General features: G+C 46.8%; 1 protein-coding gene across 4 annotated transcripts in view; it reads right to left on the bottom strand.

Annotated features, from left to right (window-relative positions):
- The window catches only part of LOC138251655 (sialic acid-binding Ig-like lectin 13), a 224,115-nt gene that overhangs the window by 42,168 nt on the left and 157,563 nt on the right, over nt 1–24,384 (bottom strand). For 2 of the 4 annotated variants that reach the window (XM_069205666.1, XM_069205667.1), the window contains exons 4-5: nt 21,210–21,560; nt 12,352–12,379 (exon numbers count right to left, since the gene is read on the bottom strand). In XM_069205666.1, coding sequence (XP_069061767.1) covers nt 12,352–12,379; nt 21,210–21,560 — 379 coding nt within the window. The remainder of the gene's footprint in view (nt 1–12,351; nt 12,380–21,209; nt 21,561–24,384) is intronic. The other 2 variants (XM_069205669.1, XM_069205670.1) reach the window with 1 other exon arrangement.

Here is a 24,384-nt window from a genome sequence, read left to right as displayed (position 1 = left end):
ACTCACTGAGATACTTTGGCATATTGTCATAAAAATAAAGTACCTTTATTTTTAGTATAACTGTGTATTGTGTTTTCTTATGATATTGTGCATCTGACACTAGTGGTACTGTAGGAGCTTCACTCGTCTCCTAGTTCAGCCTAAGCTGCTCTGCTAAGCTACCTTTTCTATCAGCCTAAGCTGCTAGACACCCCTCTACACTAATAAAGGATACCTGGGCCTGGTGCAAGGTGTAAGTACCTCTTGGTACCCACTACAAGCCAGTCCATCCTCCTACATTGGTTGTGCAGCGGTGGGATAAGTACTTTGCAACTACTTACCACTTTGTCATATTGTACTTTTCATAAGAGAAAAATATACAAAACAAGTTCAGTGTATGTACACCTAACCAAAGAGTTTTGCTTTTCTTCTCTCACTTCTTTGCTAAGTGCTGAAAAGTACCTCTAAAAACTTTTTAAAAGTTCTTAAAAAGTTTTAAAAGTTTTTTTCTGTTCTTTAAAAAGTTCTAAAAACATTTTCTTTCTTTTTCTGTCCCTTAAACACTTTCTATAATGTCTGGTACAGGCCAAACTGTTGATATGTCCAAACTTGCTTATGATCACCTTAGCTGGAAAGGAGCAAGGAGTCTCTGCATTGAAAGAGGTTTAGGGGTAGGGAAGAATCCCTCTAGAGAACTATTGGTTAATATGCTCACTGAAGAAGATAAGACCTTAGTTGGCACTTCTGTTGAGAAATTAGCTGATGGTTCCCAATCTGACCCTGGGGCACCCCTAGCAAAAGATTTAGAAGGGAACCTTCCCAACCTGCCCATTAGCAGGCCACCTAGCATAGCTGGTACTGATGTGAATTCACATCACAGTAAAAGTGTTACTTCTCATAGTAGGAGTGCTACTTCTGTAGGCCAGAATGTTAGAGTGCATCTGTTAGGGACAGGTCTCCCTCTGTTCATTCTCACCATACTTCTGTGTCAAGGCATGCCCCACCCACCCACCCTGATGACAGAGTGTTAGAAAGGGAGCTCAATAGATTGAGAGTGGAAGAATCCAGGCTGAAGCTCAAGAAGCAACAGCTGGATTTAGATAGGCAGTCCTTTGATTTAGAAAAAGAAAGACAGAGGTTGGGGTGAGGACCCCATGGTGGCAGCAGCAGTATTCCAAATAGTCAGCCTGTAAAAGAGCATGATTCTAGGAATCTGCACAAGATAGTTCCCCCTTACAAGGAGGGGGATGACATTAACAAGTGGTTTGCCGCACTTGAGAGGGCCTGTGTTGTACAGGGGGTCCCTCAAAGGCAGTGGGCTGCTGTCCTATGGCTATCTTTCAGTGGAAAGGGTAGGGATAGGCTCCTTACTGTGAAAGAAAGTGATGCCAATAATTTACAGTTCTTAAGAATGCACTTCTTGATGGTTATGGCTTAACCACTGAACAGTACAGGATCAAGTTCAGAGAAACCAAAAAGGAGTCTTCACAAGACTGGGGAGACTTTGTTGACCATTCAGCGAAGGCCTTGGAGGGGTGGTTACATGGCAGTAAAGTTTCTGACTATGAAAGCCTGTATAACTTAATCCTGAGAGAGCATATTCTTAATAATTGTATGTCTGATTTGTTACACCAGTACCTGGTAGACTCTGATCTGACCTCTCCCCAAGAATTGGGAAAGAAGGCAGACAAATGGGTCACAACAAGGGTGAACAGAAAAGTTCATACAGGGGGAGACAAGGATGGCAAGAAGAAGGATGGTAAGTCTTCTGACAAGGGTGGGGACAAATTTAAAAATGAGTCTTCATCAGGCCCACAAAAACACTCTGGTGGGGGTGGTGGGCCCAAATCCTCTTCAAATCAAAACAAAGAAAAGAAACCATGGTGCTATTTATGTAAAATAAAAGGCCATTGGACAACTGATCCCAGTTGCCCAAAGAAAAGCACCAAGCCTCCTACCACTACAACCCCTGCTGCTACACCTAGTGCCCCTAGTAATAGCAGTGGTGGTGGGAGCAAACCTACTAATAGCCAATCCAAGGGAGTAGCTTGGCTCACTTTTGGTAATTTAGTTGGGGTTGGTCTTGTTAGGGAGACCACAGAGGCTGTGTTAGTCTCTGAGGGGGCTATTGATTTAGCCACCTTGGTTGCTTGTCCCCTTAATATGGATAAGTACAAGCAACTTCCCCTAATAAATGTTGTTGAGGTTCAGGCCTACAGGGACACAGGTGCCAGTGTTACAATGGTAATAGAGAAACTGGTCCACCCTGAACAACACTTACTTGGTCACCAGTACCAATTGACTGATGCTCATAACAACACTCTTAGCCACCCCAGGGCTGTTGTGAATCTCAACTGGGGGGGGGGGGTTACTGGTCCAAAGAAAGTTGTGGTTGCCTCAGATTTACCTGTAGACTGTCTACTAGGGAACGATTTAGAGACATCAGCTTAGGCAGAAGTGGAGTTGGAGGCTCATGCAGCAATGCTGGGCATTCCATGGCATATTTTTGCTTTAACCAGGGCTCAGGCCAAAAAGCAAAAAGGACAGGGTGACTTGGATCCTGGAAGAATGGACCAAGTACTCCCTAAAGCTAGGGTTATTAAAGGTAAAACACTACCTACTATCCCTCCCTCTACAGTGGATTCAACTTCTGAGGAAGAAGAATTTCCACCCTGTGCAGAACCTACACCAGAGGAGCTGGAAGCGGACACTGCTGAGCTTTTGGGTGAAGGGGGGCCTGCCAGGGAGGAGCTGAGTGTGGCACAGCATACCTGTCCCACACTATAGGGTCTAAGGCAGCAAGCTGTCAAACAAGCAAATGGGGATGTCAGTGACTCTCACAGAGTTTACTGGGACGATAACCTTTTGTATACTGAAGCAAGGGATCCAAAACCTGGAGCTGCCAGGAGATTGGTGATTCCTCAGGAATACAGAAAGTTCCTCCTAACTCTAGCCCACAACATTCCCTTAGCTGGACATTTGGGGGAAATTAAAACTTGGGACAGGCTTGTCCCCTTGTTTCATTGGCCTAGAATGTCAGAGGACACAAAGGAATTTTGTAAGTCCTGTGAAACCTGTCAAGCCAGTGGCAAGACAGGTGGCACTCCAAAGGCACCCCTTATTCCACTGCCTGTGGTTGGGGTTCCCTTTGAAAGGGTAGGGGTTGACATAGTTGGCCCCCTTGACCCTCCTACTGCTTCAGGCAATAGGTTTATCTTGGTGGTAGTGGACCATGCCACCAGATATACTGAAGTAATTCCTCTAAGGACCACTACAGCTCCTGCAGTGGCAAAGGCCCTCCTGGGAATCTTTTCCAGGGTGGGCTTCCCAAAAGAGGTGGTATCAGACAGGGGAAGCAATTTCATGTCTGCTTACTTAAAGGCCATGTGGAAGAAATGTGGTGTTACATAGACGTTCACCACACCCTATCATCCACAAACAAATGGACTGGTTGAGAGGTTTAATAATACTCTCAAAGGAATGATAATGGGACTCCCTGAAAAACTCCGCAGGAGATGGGATGTCCTGTTCCTTGCCTCCTTTTTGCTTACAGGGGGGTACCCCAAAAAGGAGTGGGCTTCAGCCCCTTTGATCTCCTATTTGGACACCCTGTAAGAGGTCCTCTGACACTTGTAAAGGAGGGTTGGGAACAACCTTTAAAAGCTCCAAAGCAAGACATAGTGGACTATGTACTTGGCCTAAGATCTAGGATGGCTGAGTACATGAAAAAGGCCAGTAAAAACCTTCAGGCCAGCCAAGAGCTCCAAAAGCAATGGCATGACCAGAAGGCTGTTTTGGTTCAGTACCAACCAGGGCAGAAAGTGTGTGTCTTGGAGCCTGTGGCCCCAAGAGCACTCCAAGACAAATGGAGTGGACCCCACATTATTGTTGAGAAAAAGGGTGAAGTCACCTACTTAGTTGACTTAGGCACTGCCAGGAGTCCCCTTAGGGGGCTCCATGTCAATCGCCTGAAACCCTACTATGACAGGGCGGATTTCACCCTGCTCATGGCAACAGATGAGGGACAGGAAGAAGAGAGTGACCCTCTCCCTGATCTCTTCTCTTCCACAGAACAAGATGCTCTAGTGGAAGGTGTAGTTTTGGCAGATTGTCTTACTGCTGAGCAGAAGGACCACTGCATAAATCTCCTGGGTCAGTTTTCTGAACTCTTTTCTACTGTGCCAGGCACCACTTCTTGGTGTGAGCACACTATAGATACTGGAGACAGCTTGCCTGTCAAAAGTAAGATCTATAGGCAGCCTGACCATGTCAGAGACTGCATAAAACAAGAGGTTCAGAAAATGCTTGAACTGGGAGTGGTTGAGCACTCTGAAAGTCCATGGGCCTCTCCTGTGGTACTTGTACCAAAACCTCATTCCAAAGATGGTAAAAGGGAAATTAGATTTTGTGTTGACTACAGAGGTCTCAACCAGGTAACCAAAACTGATGCTCACCCTATACCCAGGGCAGATGAGCTAATAGATACACTGGCATCTGCCAAGTATCTAAGCACCTTTGATTTGACTGCAGGGTATTGGCAGATCAAGTTATCAGAGGATGCAAAAGCAAAAACTGCATTTTCAACCATTGGAGGCCATTACCAGTTCACAGTAATGACTTTTGGATTGAAAAATGCACCTGCCACTTTTCAAAGGTTAATGAACACAGTCCTGCAAGAGCTGGAAGCTTTTAGTGCAGCATATCTAGATGATATAGCTGTCTTTAGCTCCAGCTGGGATGATCACCTGGTCCACCTATGGAAAGTTTTGGAGGCCCTGCAAAAGGCAGGCCTCACTATCAAGGCTTCAAAGTGCCAGATAGGGCAGGGGAAAGTGGTTTATCTGGGACACCTGGTAGGTGGAGAACAGATTGCACCACTTCAGGGGAAAATCCAAACTATTATAGATTGGGTTCCCCCTACAACACAGACTCAGGTGAAAGCCTTTTTAGGCCTCACTGGGTACTACAGGAGGTTCATAAAGAACTATGGCTCCATTGCAGCCCCTCTTAATGACCTCACATCTAAGAAAATGCCTAAAAAGGTATTATGGACAGCAAACTGTCAGAAAGCTTTTGAGGAGCTGAAGCAGGCCATGTGCTCTGCACCTGTCCTGAAAACCCCTGTTACTCCAAAAAATTAATTGTCCAAACTGATGCATCTGAATTAGGGGTAGGGGCAGTCTTATCACAACTGAATTCTGAGGGCCAGGATCAACCTGTTGCTTTTATCAGCAGGAGGTTGACCCCTAGAGAAAAGCGTTGGTCTGCCATAGAGAGGGAGGCCTTTGCTGTGGTCTGGGCACTGAAGAAGTTGAGGCCATACCTGTTTGGCACTCACTTCATTGTTCAGACAGACCACAAACCTCTACTTTGGCTAAAACAAATGAAAGGTGAAAACTCTAAATTTTTGAGGTGGTCCATATCCCTACAGGGAATGGACTATACAGTGGAACATAGACCTGGGAGTACCCACTCCAATGCAGATGGACTCTCCAGATATTTCCACTTAGACAATGAAGACTCATCAGGTCATGGCTAGTCTTATTGTCCTTTGTTTGGGGGGGGGGGGGGGGGGTTGTGTAGGAAAGTACCATCTTGCCTGGCATGTTACCCCCATATTTCACTGTATATATGTTGTTTTAGTTGTATGTGTCACTGGGACCCTGCCAGCCAGGGCCCCAGTGCTCATAAGTGTGCCCTGAATGTGTTACCTGTGTTATGACTAACTGTCTCACTGAGGCTCTGCTATACAGAACCTCAGTGGTTATGCTCTCTCATTTCTTTCCAAATTCTCACTAACAGGCTAGTGAGCAAATTCACCAATTTACATTGGCATACTGGAACACCCTTATAATTCCCTAGTATATGGTACTGAGATACCCAGGGTATTGGGGTTCCAGGAGATCCCTATGGGCTGCAGCATTTCTTGTGCCACCCATAGGGAGATCTGACAATTCTTACACAGGCCTGCCAGTGCAGCCTGAGTGAAATAACGTCCACGTTATTTCACAGCCATTTACCACTGCACTTAAGTAACTTATAAGTCACCTATATGTCTAACCTTTACCTGGTAAAGGTTGGGTGCTAAGTTACTTAGTGTGTGGGCACCCTGGCACTAGCCAAGGTGCTCCCACATTGTTCAGGGCAAATTCCCCGGACTTTGTGAGTGCGGGGACACCATTACACGCGTGCACTATACATATGTCACGACATATGTATAGCGTCACAATGGTAACTCCGAACATGGCCATGTAACATGTCTAAGATCATGGAATTGTCACCCCAATGCCATTCTGGCATTGGGGAGACAATTCCATGATCCCCCGAGTCTCTAGCTCAGACCCGGGTACTGCCAAACTACCTTTCCCGGGGTTTCACTGCAGCTGCTGCTGCTGCTGCCAACCCCTCAGACAGGTTTCTGCCCTCCTGGGGTCCAGCCAGGCCTGGCCCAGGAAGGCAGAACAAAGGACTTCCTCAGAGAGAGGTTGTTACACCCTCTCCCTTTGGAAAAAGGTGTTGGGGCTTGGGAGGAGTAGCCTCCCCCAGCCTCTGGAAATGCTTTGATGGGCACAGATGGTGCCCATCTCTGCATAAGCCAGTCTGCACCGGTTCAGGGATCCCTCAGCCCTGCTCTGGCGCGAAACTGGACAAAGGAAAGGGGAGTGACCACTCCCCTGACCTGCACCTCCCCTGGGAGGTGCACAGAGCTCCTTCAGTGTGCTCCAGACCTCTGCCATCTTGGAAACAGAGGTGCTGCTGGCACACTGGACTGCTCTGAGTGGCCAGTGCCAGCAGGTGACGTCAGAGACTCCTTCTGATAGGCTCCTTCAGGTGTTGCTAGCCTATCCTCTCTCCTAAGTAGCCAAACCTCCTTTTCTGGCTATTTAGGGTCTTTTCTCTGGGGAATTCCTTAGATAACGAATGCAAGAGCTCATTAGAGTTCCTCTGCATCTCTCGCTTCACCTTCTGCCAAGGAATCGACTGCTGACCGCACTGGAAGCCTGCAAAACTGCAACAAAGTAGCAAAGACGACTACTGCGACCTTGTAACGCTGATCCTGCCGCCTTCTCGACTGTTTTCCTGGTGGTGCATGCTGTGGGGGTAGTCTGCCTCCTCTCTGCACTAGAAGCTCCGAAGAAATCTCCCGTGGGTCGACGGAATCTTCCCCCTGCAACCGCAGGCACCAAAGAACTGCATCACCGGTCCTCTGGGTCTCCTCTCAGCACGACGAGCGAGGTCCCTTGAACTCAGCAACGCTGTCCAAGTGACTCCCACAGTCCAGTGACTCTTCAGTCCAAGTTTGGTGGAGGTAAGTCCTTGCCTCCCCACGCTAGACTGCATTGCTGGGAACTGCGTGTTTTGCAGCTACTCCGGATCCTGTGCACTCTTCCAGGATTTCCTTTGTGCACAGCCAAGCCTGGGTCCCCGGCACTCTAACCTGCATTGCACGACCTCCTGAGTTGTCCTCCGGTGTCGTGGGACCCGCTTGTGTAACTGCGGGTGAGCTCCGTTTCACTCCACTTCGTAGTGCCTGTTCCAGCACTTCTGCGGGTGCTGCTTGCTTCTGAGTGGGCTCTTTGTCTTGCTAGACGCCCCCTCTATCTCCTCACGCAATTGGCGACATCCTGGTCCCTCCTGGGCCACAGCAGCATCCAAAAACCTTAACCGCGACCCTTGCAGCTAGCAAGGCTTGTTGGCGGTCTTTCTGCACGGAAACACCTCCGCACGACTCTTCACTACGTGGGACATCCATCCTCCAAAGGGGAAGTTTCTGGCCCTTGTCGTTGTTGCAGAAACCACAGCTTCTACCATCCGGTGGCAGCTTCTTTGCACCCACAGCTGCCATTTCCTGGGCATCTGCCCACTCCCGACTTGACCGTGACTTTTGGACTTGGTCCCCTTGTTCCACAGGTACTCTCGTCAGGAAATCCATTGTTGTTGCATTGCTGGTGTTGGTCTTCCTTGCAGAATTCCCCTATCACTACTTCTGTGCTCTTTGGGGAACTTAGGTGCACTTTGCACCCACTTTTCAGGGTCTTGGGGTGGGCTATTTTTCTAACCCTCACTGTTTTCTTACAGTCCCAGCGACCCTCTACAAGGTCACATAGGTTTGGGGTCCATTTGTGGTTCGCATTCCACTTCTAGAGTATATGGTTTGTGTTGCCCCTATCCCTATGTGCCCCCATTGCATTCTATTGTGACTATACATTGTTTGCACTGTTTTCTATTGCTATACTGCATATTTTGGTATTGTGTACATATATCTTGTGTATATTTGCTATCCTCATACTGAGGGTACTCACTGAGATACTTTGGCATATTGTCATAAAAATAAAGAACCTTTATTTTTAGTATAACTGTGTATTGTGTATTCTTATGATATTGTGCATATGACACTAGTGGTACTGTAGGAGCTTCACTCGTCTCTTAGTTCAGCCTAAGCTGCTCTGCTAAGCTACCATTATCTATCAGCCTAAGCTGCTAGACACCCTTTACACTAATAAGGGATACCTGGGCCTGGTGCAAGGTGCAAGTACCCCTTGGTACTCACTACAAGCCAGTCCAGCCTCCTACAAGGATGCCATCTTCTCTCGCTGTGAGGTGAGATTTAAGCAAATTGGAAGGCAGAATGTCCACTTGCTTTTTAAAGAATTTTAAAGAATTTGGCATGGAGACCACTGGATTCCGGGGTTTTGCCCGAGTTTATGTGGGATATAGCCACTGCCTGAACTTCAGTGAGGGTAATATCTGCTTCCAAGGCCATGCAGTGTTCACTAGAGAGAGTAGGTAAGTGTTTGTCGCTGAGATAGCTGTCTATCTCTTCATAGAGGGTGCCGTAAAATGTTGCGAATTCCTCAGCTATTTCCCTATTCGTGCCATAGATTTCTCCCTCTTCCTCCTGTATTTGATTGGCCCATCGAGTCTCCATTTCAAGACGGCTGAGCCAGGCCAGCAATTTCCCAGCTTTTCCTCAGCTAGCATTAGATTGCAAGCTTCATCAGAAGCCAACGCTATATATTCAGCTTGCAGGCCTTCAACCAGTCTTACTGTTAAGGGGACTGGTGAGTAAATACTCAGCGCCTCTGGCTTTAGGAGTCATGTCTTAAGCTCCTCTACATCTGACAGCATTCTTTTTTTAAGGCATTAATAGTCTGTACCCTATCTCGCTTTACTGATTTATATACCTCCCAGCGTACAATGGCCAATTGGACAGAATCTTTCTTCTCTAGGAAGTAGAGTTCAGATACTGTAAGAAGTGTTTAATCTGCACTCCCTATTGGTCGTCCGAGGTTTCTGCCCTATTGTTATCCATGGCGGAGAGGGATCAGATAAGACTTTAGCTAGATATTCAGTTCGGCGGATCTTGCCCACCTCACCTGGTTGTGTGAAGACATGATCCAATCTGGAAAACACTTTGTGCATCCCTGAGTAGTATTAGTAGCCTGTTTCATGTAGGTGAAGCAGCCAACAAAGGTCTGATAGCCCCAATGTATCCACAAAACAAGCTAGGGATGTGGTTCTACCCGGGACCCTGTCCTGATCAGGATTCATCACATCATTAATGTATCCCCGGAGGATGTGTAGAGAGGATTCTGTTTCCAGCAGGATTTCACTGAGTTTATCTAGGGTGTATTGTTGAAGGCGGGGGGTGGGTTAGACACTGACAGTGGTGACATTCAGTTGTCCCAAGATGCCTAGATCTGCAGCATATGTCCCATATGGACCTATCCATGATTTTTGTGGTTGAGAAAGGGGGATTTTCTAATCAGGATTCCATTTCCCTGGACTTCCTCAAAATTGAGATTAAAACCATGGAATCTGCTGGAGCTCATGTTTTTACCTGAATGGACTCTACTCTGAGGAAGTACAAATGTCAGAGAAGGAAGGCTGAGTTCTGGATCCTGCTGCATATGTATTATAAATGTTTCATTTGGGTGGAATGCCTCTCAGTGAGTCAGTAAGTGAGCAGTCCTTACTGCATGAAGAACATGTTTATTCTATAGATTGTACCTAGAACCAATCACAATATATATAGCTAGTAGCATATACAATAGCATTCAAGTCAAAAGAGTTAGAAAAGAGAGAAAAAATTATATTGTCAATTATTTTCTGGATTTAGCTAAAGTCAAATTTACCAGGTGGTAAATGCGCCCCAGTACTGCGCAACTCGTAAGAGGGACAGTTTATCTAATCTTTGCCTCTGCCCTGTCCGTTCCACAAGATATTTCTTTCATTATCCATCTTTTTTTCATTTTGCCTGTTCACCGGTCTATCCCCCTGTTTACATCTCTGATTGTTCAGTCCTCCTCCACCATTCATAGACTCCCTTATATTTTCCTATCTTTTATTTTTCTGCTCATCCTTACCTCTCTGGATGTCTTTATGTTCATGTCTACCTGGATCCATTCCCATTCCTTGTCGGTTTTATCACTGATGTCTGTTCACTTCTTTCCTCCATCACTCTTGGGTTCCTGTTGCCCAGGCGACCTCTTCCACTCTGCTCTCAACCCTCTTTCTTGGTCCTCTATCCCACATCACAATCCTTCTCTTCTTTTGTTCATGTCTCACTGCTCGTTCTTCTCTCTCTGTCTTCCTCTCCTCCCCCCTCTCTCTGTCAGCTTTGTCTCTCCAACATTTCCTCGGTTGTTCCTGTTTCTCTACTGTAGTCAATTTGACTGTCATCTCCTATTCTTTGTCCTACATGTGTTTCTGTTTTTATTTATTTTTAGCTTCCTGCCCTCTGTGAGCCCACTCACCTTCCACTATATCTGTGCCCACTCACCTTCCACTGCACTCCGGCATATGTCTTCCTGATATTCACTCACCCAGCCCTCCCTCTCTGTCCCTGGCATGTGATCTTGCTGTCACTCAGTCTCATTCACCCCTCACTCTTGGCTCTTTTCATCTCGCTATGCCAACGTGTTCTCCAGGGGTGGGTCTTCTGTGAGCTTGCATGCTTGGATTGTGGGTACCTCTAGTTTGACAATGCAGAGCAGTTCATGAATGCATGTATGTTTGTATGTGTTTGCCATTTCTATAGTGTGAAGTTTCTAATCTAAGCAATGACAGGATACCTTGGCAGCCTGGGTACCAACAGTGTCAATGATAGAGAGAACTCTGGGTAAACCTGCCCGGGGCTGTTCTTCTGAGCCTCAGCCTGCTCAGTGAAGGAGGCAGATGGAGGCATTTTTGATGCCCATAGCTTGAGCATCCGCTGAAGAGTGCCCCCGGGTTAGTGATCTTTAAAGCTGGTTGTCACTACAGAGTCCTGTTTGTTATTTCACATACTCACCTTGGATCTGTGAACTAAGGCAAGGTAACCAGCTTACCAGGACAGAACGAAGGCGCTATAGAAAGATCAGAAGCCCATCAATTGGTCACGTTTCATGACTAGTGTCTTGTTGACTAACCGTCCAGTCTCTCTACTTCAAACCTGTACAGTCTTAGAATTGCATGTGTTAGGACCCTGTGACCAGGGACGGACGTATGAAGGAAATTATGCAATCCATCTCGGAGGTGACCACAGTCTTAATGGTTATTGGGATGTTGAGAGTTCAGCTGAATGTTGTATGCCAGTACAGTTGTACGCTGATGAGTAAAGACGCTAACAACGAGCTCCGTGTTGTGTGTTCTTGTACATGCTACTGGGCTGGGGAGAACGCAAGAAAACACATAAATGATGCAGGGTGGATTGCCCCCCATGGTTGAAATGGCCACTGTAGACATATTCTTAGAGCACATTAATGCCCAACACGAGCCATGGGGAACCTACAGGTGGTATTACCGAGTGATGGCGTGGCAGTCGTCAAACACTGGAGATTACTGGGTGGACCAAACCTGTTGGTAGCAGTTCACATATTGTAGGTATTTTAGAAGAATAGTGCAAACTCCTGCACAATACTTGTATTGCCATAATACTGGTACTTCTTGGCACTTTATGACATTCTCTGCTGCTCTCTAAGGCCTCAGTATGTGAGATTCTTGTAACCAGCCTACAACCCTCCAGGCACACAGTTATTCACCCATTCACTCACCCATTCACTCATCCCTGCACTCACTCACCCATCAGCTATCGACTTAATCAGTCACTCGCTCAGTTTCTATCCCTGAACTTGATAAACCACCCAACTGTTTACGCTTCCTTTTCGTCATTTACTCCCAACCCCCCCCACACAGAACCACCTACACAAACTCGCTTCTGAAGAAGTACTTTCACTTATTAAATGGCCAGACCTCTGGCTTTGACGTTATTTGTCAAGACCTGTGCCGGACAGCGATGGACAGTGAGTGGAGTAGGGAGGAAAAGAAGAAATGAGACCAAGAGACCAAGAGGAAGACATAACTGGATTCAAAATGGCGGTCCACTCTTACCTTATGGGAGAAGTCTTACACAGCAAATCTGAAATATCAAAGAAAACAGGCTGTCACCATCAGATAAATATGCCACCGTTTGGGAACACCAATTCAAATGTTATTTGCCCCCAGACATTTACTGAGGTGAGGAATTTGTAAGAGGGAAATGCAGAACAAAGTTTGAGGAGTATGAGTTTTGAAGAGGGAAGTGCGCCTGCCTGAAGCATGAGCATGCGCAGTCTGCCGCAGCTGAATGAGGACAAGGGGAGGTGTAGCGCCCAGAAGTGATTCCTGTGCTCAATGCACTGCTGCGGGGGCTGCGCCACTACGCTGCTGTCAAGCTTGCGAACAGTGAGGCTGCATACACTAAAGCAGTGATTCTTAACTTTTTGACTTCTGTGGACCCCCCACTTAATCATTACTGAAAGACGCAGAATCAAGTATTTCTCACCAAAAGCAGGGGGACCCCGGCCTAAGCATTTTCGATCATTTGAACCGCAAAATATTACACAAAAAATACAAACATTCATCAAACATATACACAAATGATGAAATGTTCTGTTTACTATATTAAAAAAAACAAAGTTTCAACTTTAATGAGGAGGTGTGAGCTGTTTTAAATTCAGTTGAACCCACCCATCAGCCGCACTCGATCCCGTCTGATGACCCTGCACGGATCCCACAAATCCATCCAAGGATATCAACTTAATTCTTAGCCTCCAATTTCAAATTCCTTCACATTTACAGAACCTTTCGAAATTTTCAGTTTTACATTTTGCTTCTTCCTTATATGTTTATATTTTTTCATCGTCTAGGTTAAGAACCATTGCACCAAAGTGTGGTGTCGGTCGGTGGTACTGCACCTCCACCTCAAGGCTGCAGTCTGAGAGGTTTATGTCTTCCCTGGATGGACCGCCCTCCAGCAACCAGCCCGAAACTGCACACTCTGATCAGTGCCAAGCAGTGCTTCATTTGCACTGGTGTTTGCATGTGCGGGATTGAAAACTTCCAGTGAAGATGCTGGAGGAGCAGAAAAGAGGTCAGCGAGTGGCCGTAGCCCAGGAATTAAAGGGGAGATGTACAACTGACCAATGGGAGAGCTGAGAAGGAATCTAGAAAAGTGAGTGTAGTTTGAGGGTGACTATCAGCGGGGGGCGTGGAAGATCCATTGTGTCGAGAAGTGTCGGAGTAAGAGATCTGCGGTGAGGGTGCAGGTGCACCTATGGGTAACAACGCTGTGGACTTGAGAAGAGTTGGGACAAAATGATGGAATCATCTTCAAACATTGGTCCCATTATTATAACTGGAAATTGAGATGCTCATCAAAGGATGGCGAAGGAGACATTTTTAGTTTGTGGCTATGGAGCACGTTCGAGGCACAGGAAACGTACACCGTGAGGAAAGTGTCTACCCACAGGGACGTCTCGAGAGAAGACAGCAAGATCTGTGGTCGCAATCTGTGCATCAGGGACTGTCCCAATGCTCTGTGTTTGAAGTTTTTCAAGGGTGATTTGGAAAGGTTAGGTGGGTAGAGTATTTTAAACAAATTAGGAGCCACCTTTTCCAACTGATGAGACATGATTGCTGAGTGGGTGAGAGTCTCTTGGGACATACATGAGGACCGACCTTCTACAGCAGAGAATGGTGGCGAGTAAGAAATAAAACTGGCAAGTGCAGATCATAAAGCTCCTAGTTTGGGGTCACCCTGGAGGAGAAGAGAAACTGTAGAAAGATAGACATGGGATTGTTTGTAGAAGCAGGATAGACACTGCCCCTACCAGTGGATCTGTCCTGAAATTAGATATTTAAGAACTCCCAAGTCAATGTACTTCAGTTGAGTTCCCTGATGTGGTATTGTCCTACTCCAGTGTGAGAGGTTACCAATAAAGAAGTTGCGGGTGAGACGTCGTCTTAAATATATTTTTATGATCCAATGCAACATTTTCCTAAGCAGATGAGGACAGGTGCGACGAGTAATTTCAGTACTTGAGTACTTTTTTGTGATAGGGATGTCGACATCAGGAAGACGTGCTTGAGTGTATACCTCTTGACTCTCTGGTGGGGATTGATGGGAAAGACACTACCAAATACAGAACGATGCAGTGAAGTCTTAGGGGGTAGATTCTTGTGTCACAGATCTGCAGGAAGCGGATCCCTGGGCCTCACATGTGGAGTCGCGTGATGTACTTGCCCCAGAATCAGCCATAGGATAATGAAGGATTCGCACACAGCTAATCATTTTCATCAGTGTTTGAGGAGTGGAAGTCTAGAATACTTAACCAGATCCCCCTCAGAATCCCTTAGCTGTTTGCAAAAAAAAATAGGCTGATAGTTAAAGGAAGAGTGTGTTCATTTTCCACCACTACAATAATTAGATAAATTAGCCTCCTGATCAAGATGGCCACCTGACGTGGAGGTCTGAGGTCCTCCGCACCAGTTACAGTTCATCACTGAGGACAGACCTCCAGGAAGAGCACCTATGTGTGCAGAAAAATCACTGTACTCCCAGGATACAGTATTGACCGAAGGACTTAGAAGAGTGCTTAATTTGAGCCAGTGGTTTCCGTTGCTCGGCACCAATACTTAATTGTTAGCACCAGCACATATAACAGTCTGCCACATGGTTGCACTGTCTGCCTAATTTAGGGAAGCACACAACAGCTGTTTATTAATTGAATATACCTCACCAATGACTAATACCTACCATCAAAGCTATTCATATAGCTTTGGGGGCCTGAAATAGTCTGAATTGTCACACTTCGTAAGAGTGTGACTTAGTTGGGTTGGTGCTGTCAGTGGCAGGGCTGGCAAGGGTAATTGAAGGTGTAAGCTGCAGTGGCCTCCTGACAAGAGCCCTGGCACTTTTAAAAAACATATTAAGCACTGACTCAGAGCAAGAAGCAAGGAGAGAGCTGCTGGACTCCACCACCCTGGGAGGGAGAGGCCATCAGCCGCCATGGAGCCCATCTACCCTTCTAGGCTGGGGGACCACCAGGACCTGCAGGCAGCTTCTCTTCGCTGGATCCTCCCCGCCTCCCCTCTGCTCCTGTACTTCTCCAATAGAGCCAGAGTACTAGATCCGGCTGCAGCAGGCTGCCCAGGATAGCAGGGTGACATGTGATGCAGCCGACCTGCTGCTCATCCATGGTGCCAGCGGGCCACACAGACCAGCCTTCGAGGCAGTGGTGGCTTGTGACCATTAAGAGTGGTGGGCGTAATCCTTAGCTTGAATTCTAGTGAGCGAGACAGACTCACTTAATTGAAGGTTTTGGTGGGGTGGTTCACTCACACCCGCTCGCAGCCAGTCTTATTTTCTTACTTATTCTCGCTCGAGCTTAGTCATTTAGTCTCATTTACACTTACAGTCACTTTTACTTACACTGACTCACACAGTTTTACTCATTCTCACTGTGACCCACTCAGTCTCACTCATTCACAGTTACTCTCACTCAATCTATCTCATTCTAAGTCATTCTGATTTGCTCAATCTCATTCTGACCCTCTTAGTCTTACTTAGTCTTGCTCAGTCTCACTCTTCCCCCCCAGTTACTCATTCTCACCTAATGTCTCTAAGTATCTCCATGACTCACTCGTTCTTTCTGATTCACTCAGTCCCACTAATTTTGATTCACCTAATGTCACTGTGACTCATACTCAATCAGTTCCACTCATTCTCTCAGTTCCTCTCAGTCACTCTCATTCTGACTCACACAATGTGACTCTGACTCACCCAGTTTACTTCTATCTCGCTCTGACTCACTCATTCCTACTCAGTCTCACTCATTCACACCTAGTTTCCATGAGTCTCCCCTTAACTCACTTGTCCTCCCTGATTCACTCTGTTCTACTCAGTCTGATTCAATCTCACTATAACTCACTCATACACAATCTCACTCTTTCACACTCAGTCCCACTCAATCTTCTTCATTCTGACTCACTCAGTCTCACTGTGACTCAGTCTTACTCATTCATAGTTAGCCTCAGTCATTCTCACTCAGTCTCGCTCATTCTCACTGATTCACTCAGTCATGCTCATTCTGACTCACTCTGATTTACTCATACTCACTCAGACTCACTTATCCACACTCATTCTGATTCAGACTCACTTATTCACACCCATTCTGACTCAAACTCTCTCAGACAAAATCATTCTCACTCAGTCCAGCTCAATTAGTGTCACTCACTCTCACACTACCTCACTCTCCCATTCTCTGACTCACTAAGACTCACTCAGACTTGACTCAGTCTCACACACAGTAACATTCAGTTACATTCCATCATTCTCTCTCCCTCATTCAATCTCACTTGTATTCAGTCTTCTTGTCACCCATTGTTCTCACTTTGACACACTCCTTCACTGACATTCTCAGCTTTACTCACACATACACACACAGATATGAAAACATACTCACATATAAACACGCTCTCACACACATGTACACAGTATTGACTCACCTTGCTGTTTGTGCAGGTCCAGTTTGCTACTGCTACTTTCAGCTTTGAAATTAAACTTTCTCAGCTTCGGACACTGGAAACTGAAACCTCAAACCTGCGCACCCTTCCCTGACTTTTCGGCAAGTTGGGTGAGGAGGGGGGCCTGGCTGAGTGAAATGTAGCCACGGGCACTGCAGGGCTTAAGCCTGCAACATCGAGGTTGACCTTATCTGTGATGCTTCAACACCTCACAGATTGGGAGGCACTGAGGCGTGAGGCCTGAGGTCAGGTGTCACAGACTGGGAGGTACTGAGGCGTGCCGGGGGTCTGAGGCCTGGGCTGGGGGTTTCACCAGCCCTGGTGTGTCAGATTGGGAGGCACTGAGGCGTGCCGGAGGTCTGAGGCCAGGGCTGGGGGTTTCACCAGCCCTGGTGTCACAGATTGGGAGGCACTGAGGCGTGCCGGTGGTCTGAGGCCTGGGCTGGGGGTTTCACCAGCCCTGGTGTCACAGATTGGGAGGCACTGAGGCGTTCAGGAGGTCTCCGGCCAGGGCTTTCACCAGCCCTAGTGCCACAGATTGGGAGGCACTGAGGCGTGTCGGAGGTCTGGGGCCAGGGCTGGGGGTTTCACCAGCCCTGGTGTCACAGATTGGGAGGCACTGAGGTGTGCCGGAGGTCTCGGGCCAGGGCTGGGGGTTTCACCGGCCCTGGTGTCACAGATTGGGAGGCACTGAGGCGTGCCAGAGGTCTGAGGCCAGGCCTGGGGGTTTCACCAGCCCCGGTGACACAGATTGGGAGGCACTGAGGCGTGCCAGAGGTCTCAGGCCAGGGTTGGGGGTTTCACAAGCCCCGATGTCACAGACTGGGAGGCACTGAGGCATGCCAGAGGTCTGGGGCCAGGGCTGGGGGTTTCACCAGCCCTGGTGTCACAGATTGGGAGGCACTGAGACATGCCAGAGGTCTGAGGCCAGGGCTGGGGGTTTCACCAGCCCTGGTGTCACAGATTGGGAGGTCTCGGGCCAGGGCTGGGGTTTCACTAGCCCTGGTGTCACAGATTGGGAGGCACCGAGGCGTGCCAGAGGTCTGAGGCCAGGGCTGGGGGTTCACCAGCCCCGGTGTCACAGATTGGGAGGCACTGAGGCGTGCCGGAGGTCTCGGGCCAGGGCTGGGGGTTTCACCAGCCCCGGTGTCACAGATTGGGAGGCACTGAGGCGTGCCAGAAGTCTGAGGCCAGGGCTGGGGGTTTCACCAGCCCCGGTGTCACAGATTGGGAGGCACTGAGGCGTGCCAGAGGTCTGAGGCCAGGGCTGGGGGTTTCACCAACCTGGACAGTCTCTGATGGCTGGTGCAGGTGCCTTTGTGCGCCAGACATCAGACATTTTCATAAGCAAAGCTAAGGCTGCTGCTGGTGGTAGATGGCATTTTCTTTTATACAAAGAGTGAAGAAAAGATTCTTATTCACTCTTGGAATAATAAAGCAGGGGGACTTAGCCACTGCACAGAGGCCCTGAGATGGTCCCTCCAACCCCCTCGATGGAGCCATAAGCTCCCCTTGCTCACCATTACCACTCATTATCCACCCCCCCAGTCCCTCAATATGCCCTTCTAATGCTGCACTGCATGAATGAAATATTGAAATGAAAAAGCCTGGCTCGGCAAAGGGGGTTAATTGGCACAATATCTAGAAACTGACATTGTGTATTCTCAGAACATATAAGGCATCACTGCTGAGGCTGATTTAGTTTTTTAATTTTCTTTTAACGTGTGATGACCATTACTAAGTCAGTTCACACATTTTTCTCTAAAGCTGGGGGTAATATTGCTAAGGCAATTCAACAGGGCAACAGAGTTTATATATTCAGGCACAATATGGAAACTGACTTTGTTATGTGTGCCTTACATACTGGGATCATGGGCTGGACCGACTTTAGCGCTGGTGCTGGTGGTGCCCGGTACAACAATCTTTTTTGGCGGCTCTCCCAACCCCCCTCCCGATGACCTCTTCCTCGGATTCCCTCACTACAACCCAGCAAAAGAGGCCCTCATCTCTCCATAGCCCCTCTCTCATGTATATCTCATTTGTTTTAAAGCACAGGTAACGGCTGGCTTTACTAATCCACTCAGCTATCCACATAAAATACAGATCTTTTCTTTGTAGCAGGCACATTAATCCTCTGTGTTACTTTATGGCGAGTGAAAGCTGCCACTGGACAAAAAGATCTCCCTCTATCTCTAGCAAGAACATTAGTCACAGGACTTGTGGCATTTTTATTGCTGTCTGAAAGCTGGATGCACAAGGAACTCTGCAGCAGGTGTTTTAAAATCAAAAGTTATTGTTCAGATTAGTGGCCCTCCTCCAGGTCAGCGCGCATTGTGGCCGCACCAGTCGCACACTCCTAAAGCCGGCACTGGCCATGGGGTCCAGTCACCTATCACAACAGCATTTGTAACATCATGGAGAATTCAGCTCTCCGAGATGTGCTGGGTCAGTGACCAGAGGCTAAAATCAACTAGTTCTTAGGCCCTGATCTGCCACCTTCTTAATGCTTCTAGGTACTGTGCAAGAGGCAATTCCAACTTAAAATAAATACCACACCCATGAGGTCTGATCCCTAATGTGATCCTACCCTGCTGCCCCGTTAGAGTAGGAACTGCCAAATGAGGTGAACTGTTTTCCAGAAAGCATGGTGAAGGAAATGTCGAATGTAACAGCAGAAACTGGTTTGAAAAATGCATATGAATTGGAGGAAAGCAATACTACTGGGACAGCAACAAGGCGCATGACTACTCAGGGCAGGGGGTGAAGGAGGTGGGACATCTGGTCGAGCGATGGGCCTGGCATCCTTTTTTCTGCCTAGTTACAGGATGGAGTTAACCTAATTTGCCTGCCAGATCCTTAAACGATCCTAACATTATTTCTCTGCATGCTCACTGGACGGCCTAGCACAGTACTTAATTTGTGAAGAAATAAGTGCCAGGGCCCTTGTCAGGAGGCCACTGCAGCTTGCACCACCCATTGCGTTACTAATGACAAAGTCAGACTTTTTATACATTAAAAGTGACTAATACCCACCTCAGGTTATTTTCATAACTTTATGTGGCAGCTATCAGTGATTTTTAATGTATATAGATTTATTAAACAACTGTTCTTGTATTCATCGCATATTTGGACAAACAGCACCACCATGTGGCTGGTTGCCATAAGTCCTGCTGTTGCCGATTAAGTGCTGGTGCTGAGTACCGGAAACCACTGGCTCAAATTAACCAGCTAGCATACTTTTTGCACCTGACCGCTGGATGACCATAGGATTCTTTTGTTACTTGCCTACTGGATGGGCCTAGCATGCATTCTCCGCTGGTCACTTAATGGCCTTCAGACCTTTTCTCTGCCTTGACCCTGGATGGTCCTAGCATGGTTAATCTGCCTGCTCCCTGGATGGTCAAAGAATGGGTATCCTGCCACTGCCAGGTCACTGGCTGGACCTAGCATCTTTTATCAGCCTGGTCACTCGATAGTCCTAGCATAATTTATCTGCCTGAGCCTTGGATGGTCCTTGCATACTTTCTTTGCCTGAATAGCTGGATGGTCCTAGCATTGTTAAGATGCCTGGTCCTTGGATCGTCCTAGCATAGGTAAGCTGTCTGGCCACTGGCTGGGCCTAGCATCCTTTATCTCTCTGGCCAATAGATAGGTCTAGCAACTGTCATCTGCCGGTGCATGGAAGGTCCCAGCATTCTTTTTATGCATGTTCAATGGGTGGTTCCATTATGTGCCCCTTCATTGGATGTGTCTAGCATCCTTTCCCTGCCTGGATGGGTCTAGCATGCTCTCTCTGTCTCCTCAGTGTGTGAGTCTTACATTCATTTTCTGTGAGACCCCTTGAGGGGCTAAGGAGTCCTGTTTACCTGCTCCCCTGGTGGACTGAGCAGCCCATCTCTGCCTGGTCACCTGCCTGGTGCCTTCATGGTCCTAGCATCCTTTCTCTGCCTGGTGCCTGGATGGTCCAATCATCCTTTTTTCTACCTAGTAAATGGGTGGTTCAAGCATCTGTTATGAGCCCCTTCATTGGATGGGACATTCTTTCTTTGTCTGGTCACTGGCTGGGAGTAGCTTCACTTATCTACCTGGTTCCTTGTAGGAGTCCCCTTTATCTGCTCCCCTGGTGGACCGAGCAGTGATTCTCTGCCTGTTGACTAGCAGGGCCTAGCATCCTTCACCTGCCTGGTGCCTGGATGGCCCTAGCATTTTTATTCTGCCTGGTCAATGGGTGGGTTAAGGATCTGCTATGAGCTCCTTCATTGGGTGGGTCTAGCATCCCTTATCTCCCTGGTTCCTTTGAAGGGCTGAACAGTCCTCTGTACCTGCTCCCCCACTATCTGCCTGCTGTTTGGCATAAGTACATCTTGTTACTGGGTCCTCTTGCCCATTTGTCTTAATGTTACCTCTTCTTTTCCAGCCTAGCACGGCGAGGACCAGCAGCAGCACTAGCAGCAGCAGCACGGGGATCACCACTACCAGCGGCAGGTTGACCTGCTCCCCGGCTGCATTCTCTTCCTCTCCCAGGGACAGGCTCCTTTGGTCCACCCCATATTCGTTCTCAGCCCTGCAGGTGTACGTCCTGTTCTCCTTCACCAGGATCTTCGACTGTACTGTGTATAGACCAGGGAGGGGCTTGGTCGGAAGTTGCGAGAAGTTGGGGCCCGTCCACGTGATGTTTGGTTTGGGGTGCCCTTCCGCCTCACACACCACCGTGTTGTTTCCCTCGAGTGTGAGGTTGAGAATCCTGGGTGGCGCTGTTTAACAGAGGAAGAGATACAGGTGTCCATCATTAACATCTGTATGTGAGAATAAACATCCAATAAAACAATATATTTGAAGGAAGTGTACTACTAAAGGCGTGTCATCCAGTGCAAAGGTCACATAATGTTCTGTTTCTATAGAAATGCACTACTGAATGCAAATCACCCAGTACAAAGGTCACACGATCTGCTGGTTCTATAGAAGTGTACTACTAGAGGCGTATCACCCAGTGCAAAGGTCACACAATGTTCTGTTTCTATAGAAGTGTACTACTAGAGGCGTATCACCCAGTGCAAAGGTCACACAATGTTCTGTTTCTATAGAAATGTACTACTAGAGGCGTATCACCCACTGCAAAGGACACACGATGCGCTGTTTCTAAAGAAGTGTACTACTAGAGGCGTATCACCTAGCACAATGGTCACATGATCTGCTGTTTCTATAGAAGTGTACTACTAGAGGTGTATCACCCAGTGCAAAGGTCACACAATATGCTTTTTCTATAGAAGTGTACTACTGAAGGCGTATCACCCAGTACAAAGGTCACACAATGTTCTATTTCTATAGAAGTGTACTACTAGAGGCGTATCATGCAGTGCAAAGGTCACACAATGTTCTGTTTCTATAGAAGTGTACTACTAGAGGCGTATCATGCAGTGCAAAGGTCACACAATGTTCTGTTTCTATAGAAGTGTACTACTAGAGGCGTATCACCCACTGCAAAGGCCACACAATGTGTTCTTTCTATAGAACTGTACTACTAAAGGCGTATCACCCAGTGCAAAGGTCACACAATGTTCTGTTTCTATAGAAGTGTACTACTAGAGGCGTATCATGCAGTGCAAAGGTCACACAATGTTCTGTTTCTATAGAAGTGTACTACTAGAGGCGTATCACCCAGTGCAAAGGTCACACAATGTTCTGTTTCTATAGAACTGTACTACTAAAGGCGTATCACCCAGTGCAAAGGTCACACAATGTTCTGTTTCTATAGAAGTGTACTACTAGATGCGTATCATCCAGTGCAAAGGTCACACGATGTTCTGCTGTTATAGAAGTGTACTACTGAAGGCGTATCACCCAGTTCAATAGAAGTGTACAACTAAAGGCATTTCACTTAATTCAAAGTTCACACGATGTGCTGTTTCTATAGGAGCGTACCACAATGTTCTGTTTCTATAGAAGTGTGCTACTAGAGGCATGTCATCCAGTGTATAGGTCACACAATGTTCTATTTCTATAGAAGTGTACTACTAAAGCGATGTCACCCAGTGCAAAGGTCACACTATATGCTGTTTCTAAAGAACTGGACTACTAAAGGCGTATCACCCAGTGAAAAGGTCACATGATGTGCTGTTTCTATAGAGGTTTACTACTAAAGGCGTATCACCCAGTGCAAACGTCACACAATGTGTTCTTTCTACAAAATTGTACTACTAAAGGCGTATCACCTGGTGCAAAGGGCACACGATGTGTTGTTTCAATAGAAGTGTCCTACTAGAGGCGTATCACAAAGTGCAAAGGTCACACAATGTGTTCTTTCTATAAACCTGTACTACTAAAGGCATATCAGCCAGTGCAAAGTTCACACAATATGCTGTTTCTATAGAAGTATACTACTAAAGGTGTATCACCCAGTGCAAAGGTCACACGATGTGTTCTTTCTATAAAACTGTACTACTAAAGGTGTATCACCCAGTGCAAAGGTCACACGATGTGTTCTTTCCATAGAAGTGTACTACTAAATGTGTATTCACTCAGTAAAGAAGTCACATGATGTGTTCTTTCTATAAAACTGTACTACTAAAGTTGTATTCACTCAGTGCAAAGGTCACACAATGTGTTCTTTGTATAGAACTGTACTACTAAAGGCGTATCACCCAGTGCAAAGGTCACACGATGTGTTCTTTCTATATAGTTGTACTACTAAAGCAGTATCACCTACTGCAAAAGTCACACAATGTGTTCTTTCTATAGAAATGTACACTAAAGACGTATTCATTTAGTGCAAAGGTCACACAATGTGCTCTTTCTATAGAACTGTACAACTAAAGGCGTATTCACTCAGTGCAAAGTATACAATGTGTTCTTTGTACATAGTGCAAAGGTCGCACAATGTGTTCTTTGTATAGAGCTGTACTACTAAATGTGTAGTCACTCAATGCAAAGGTCACACGATGTGTTCTTTCTAGATAACAACTACTAAAGAAGTAATACCTTGTTGGAGTAGCATTATATTTACAGGCCCTGGGCACCTCTAGCGCATTTTACTAGGGACTTACTAGTAAATCAAATATGGCAATCATGGAAAAGCCAATTACCAATACAATTTACACAGAGAGTATATGCACTTTTGCACTGGTTAGCAGTGGTATAGTCCCCAGAGTCCTGAAGCCAACAAAAACTGGTCAGAAAAAAATAGGAGGAAGGAGGCAAGAAGTTTGGGGATGACCCTGCAAAAAGTGCCCGGTCCAACACACCTAGTGCAAATGCCACACAATGTGCTATTTCTATAGAAGTGTCCTAATACAGGAGTATCACCCAGTGCAAAAGTTATGTGCTGTGTTATTTGTATAGAATTGTACTACTAAATGTGTATTCACCCAACGCAAAAGTCACAAGCTTTGATATTTGTATAGAAGTGTAGTACTAAAGGTGTATTCACTCAGTGCAAAGGTCACATGCTGTGTTTTTGTTATAGAATGTACTATATACCATCGGAAATCATACTTCAAGGCCTCACAGATTCTACTTTGCATCAGTGTTACAGAATAAAACAACTTGCCTCGTACTCAAAAGGCCTACACGGACTAAAGC

Source organism: Pleurodeles waltl, chromosome 1_2, assembly GCF_031143425.1.
Source record: "Pleurodeles waltl isolate 20211129_DDA chromosome 1_2, aPleWal1.hap1.20221129, whole genome shotgun sequence".
NCBI classification, from domain to species: domain Eukaryota; kingdom Metazoa; phylum Chordata; class Amphibia; order Caudata; family Salamandridae; genus Pleurodeles; species Pleurodeles waltl.
This window is presented reverse-complemented; position numbering and strand designations above follow the sequence as displayed.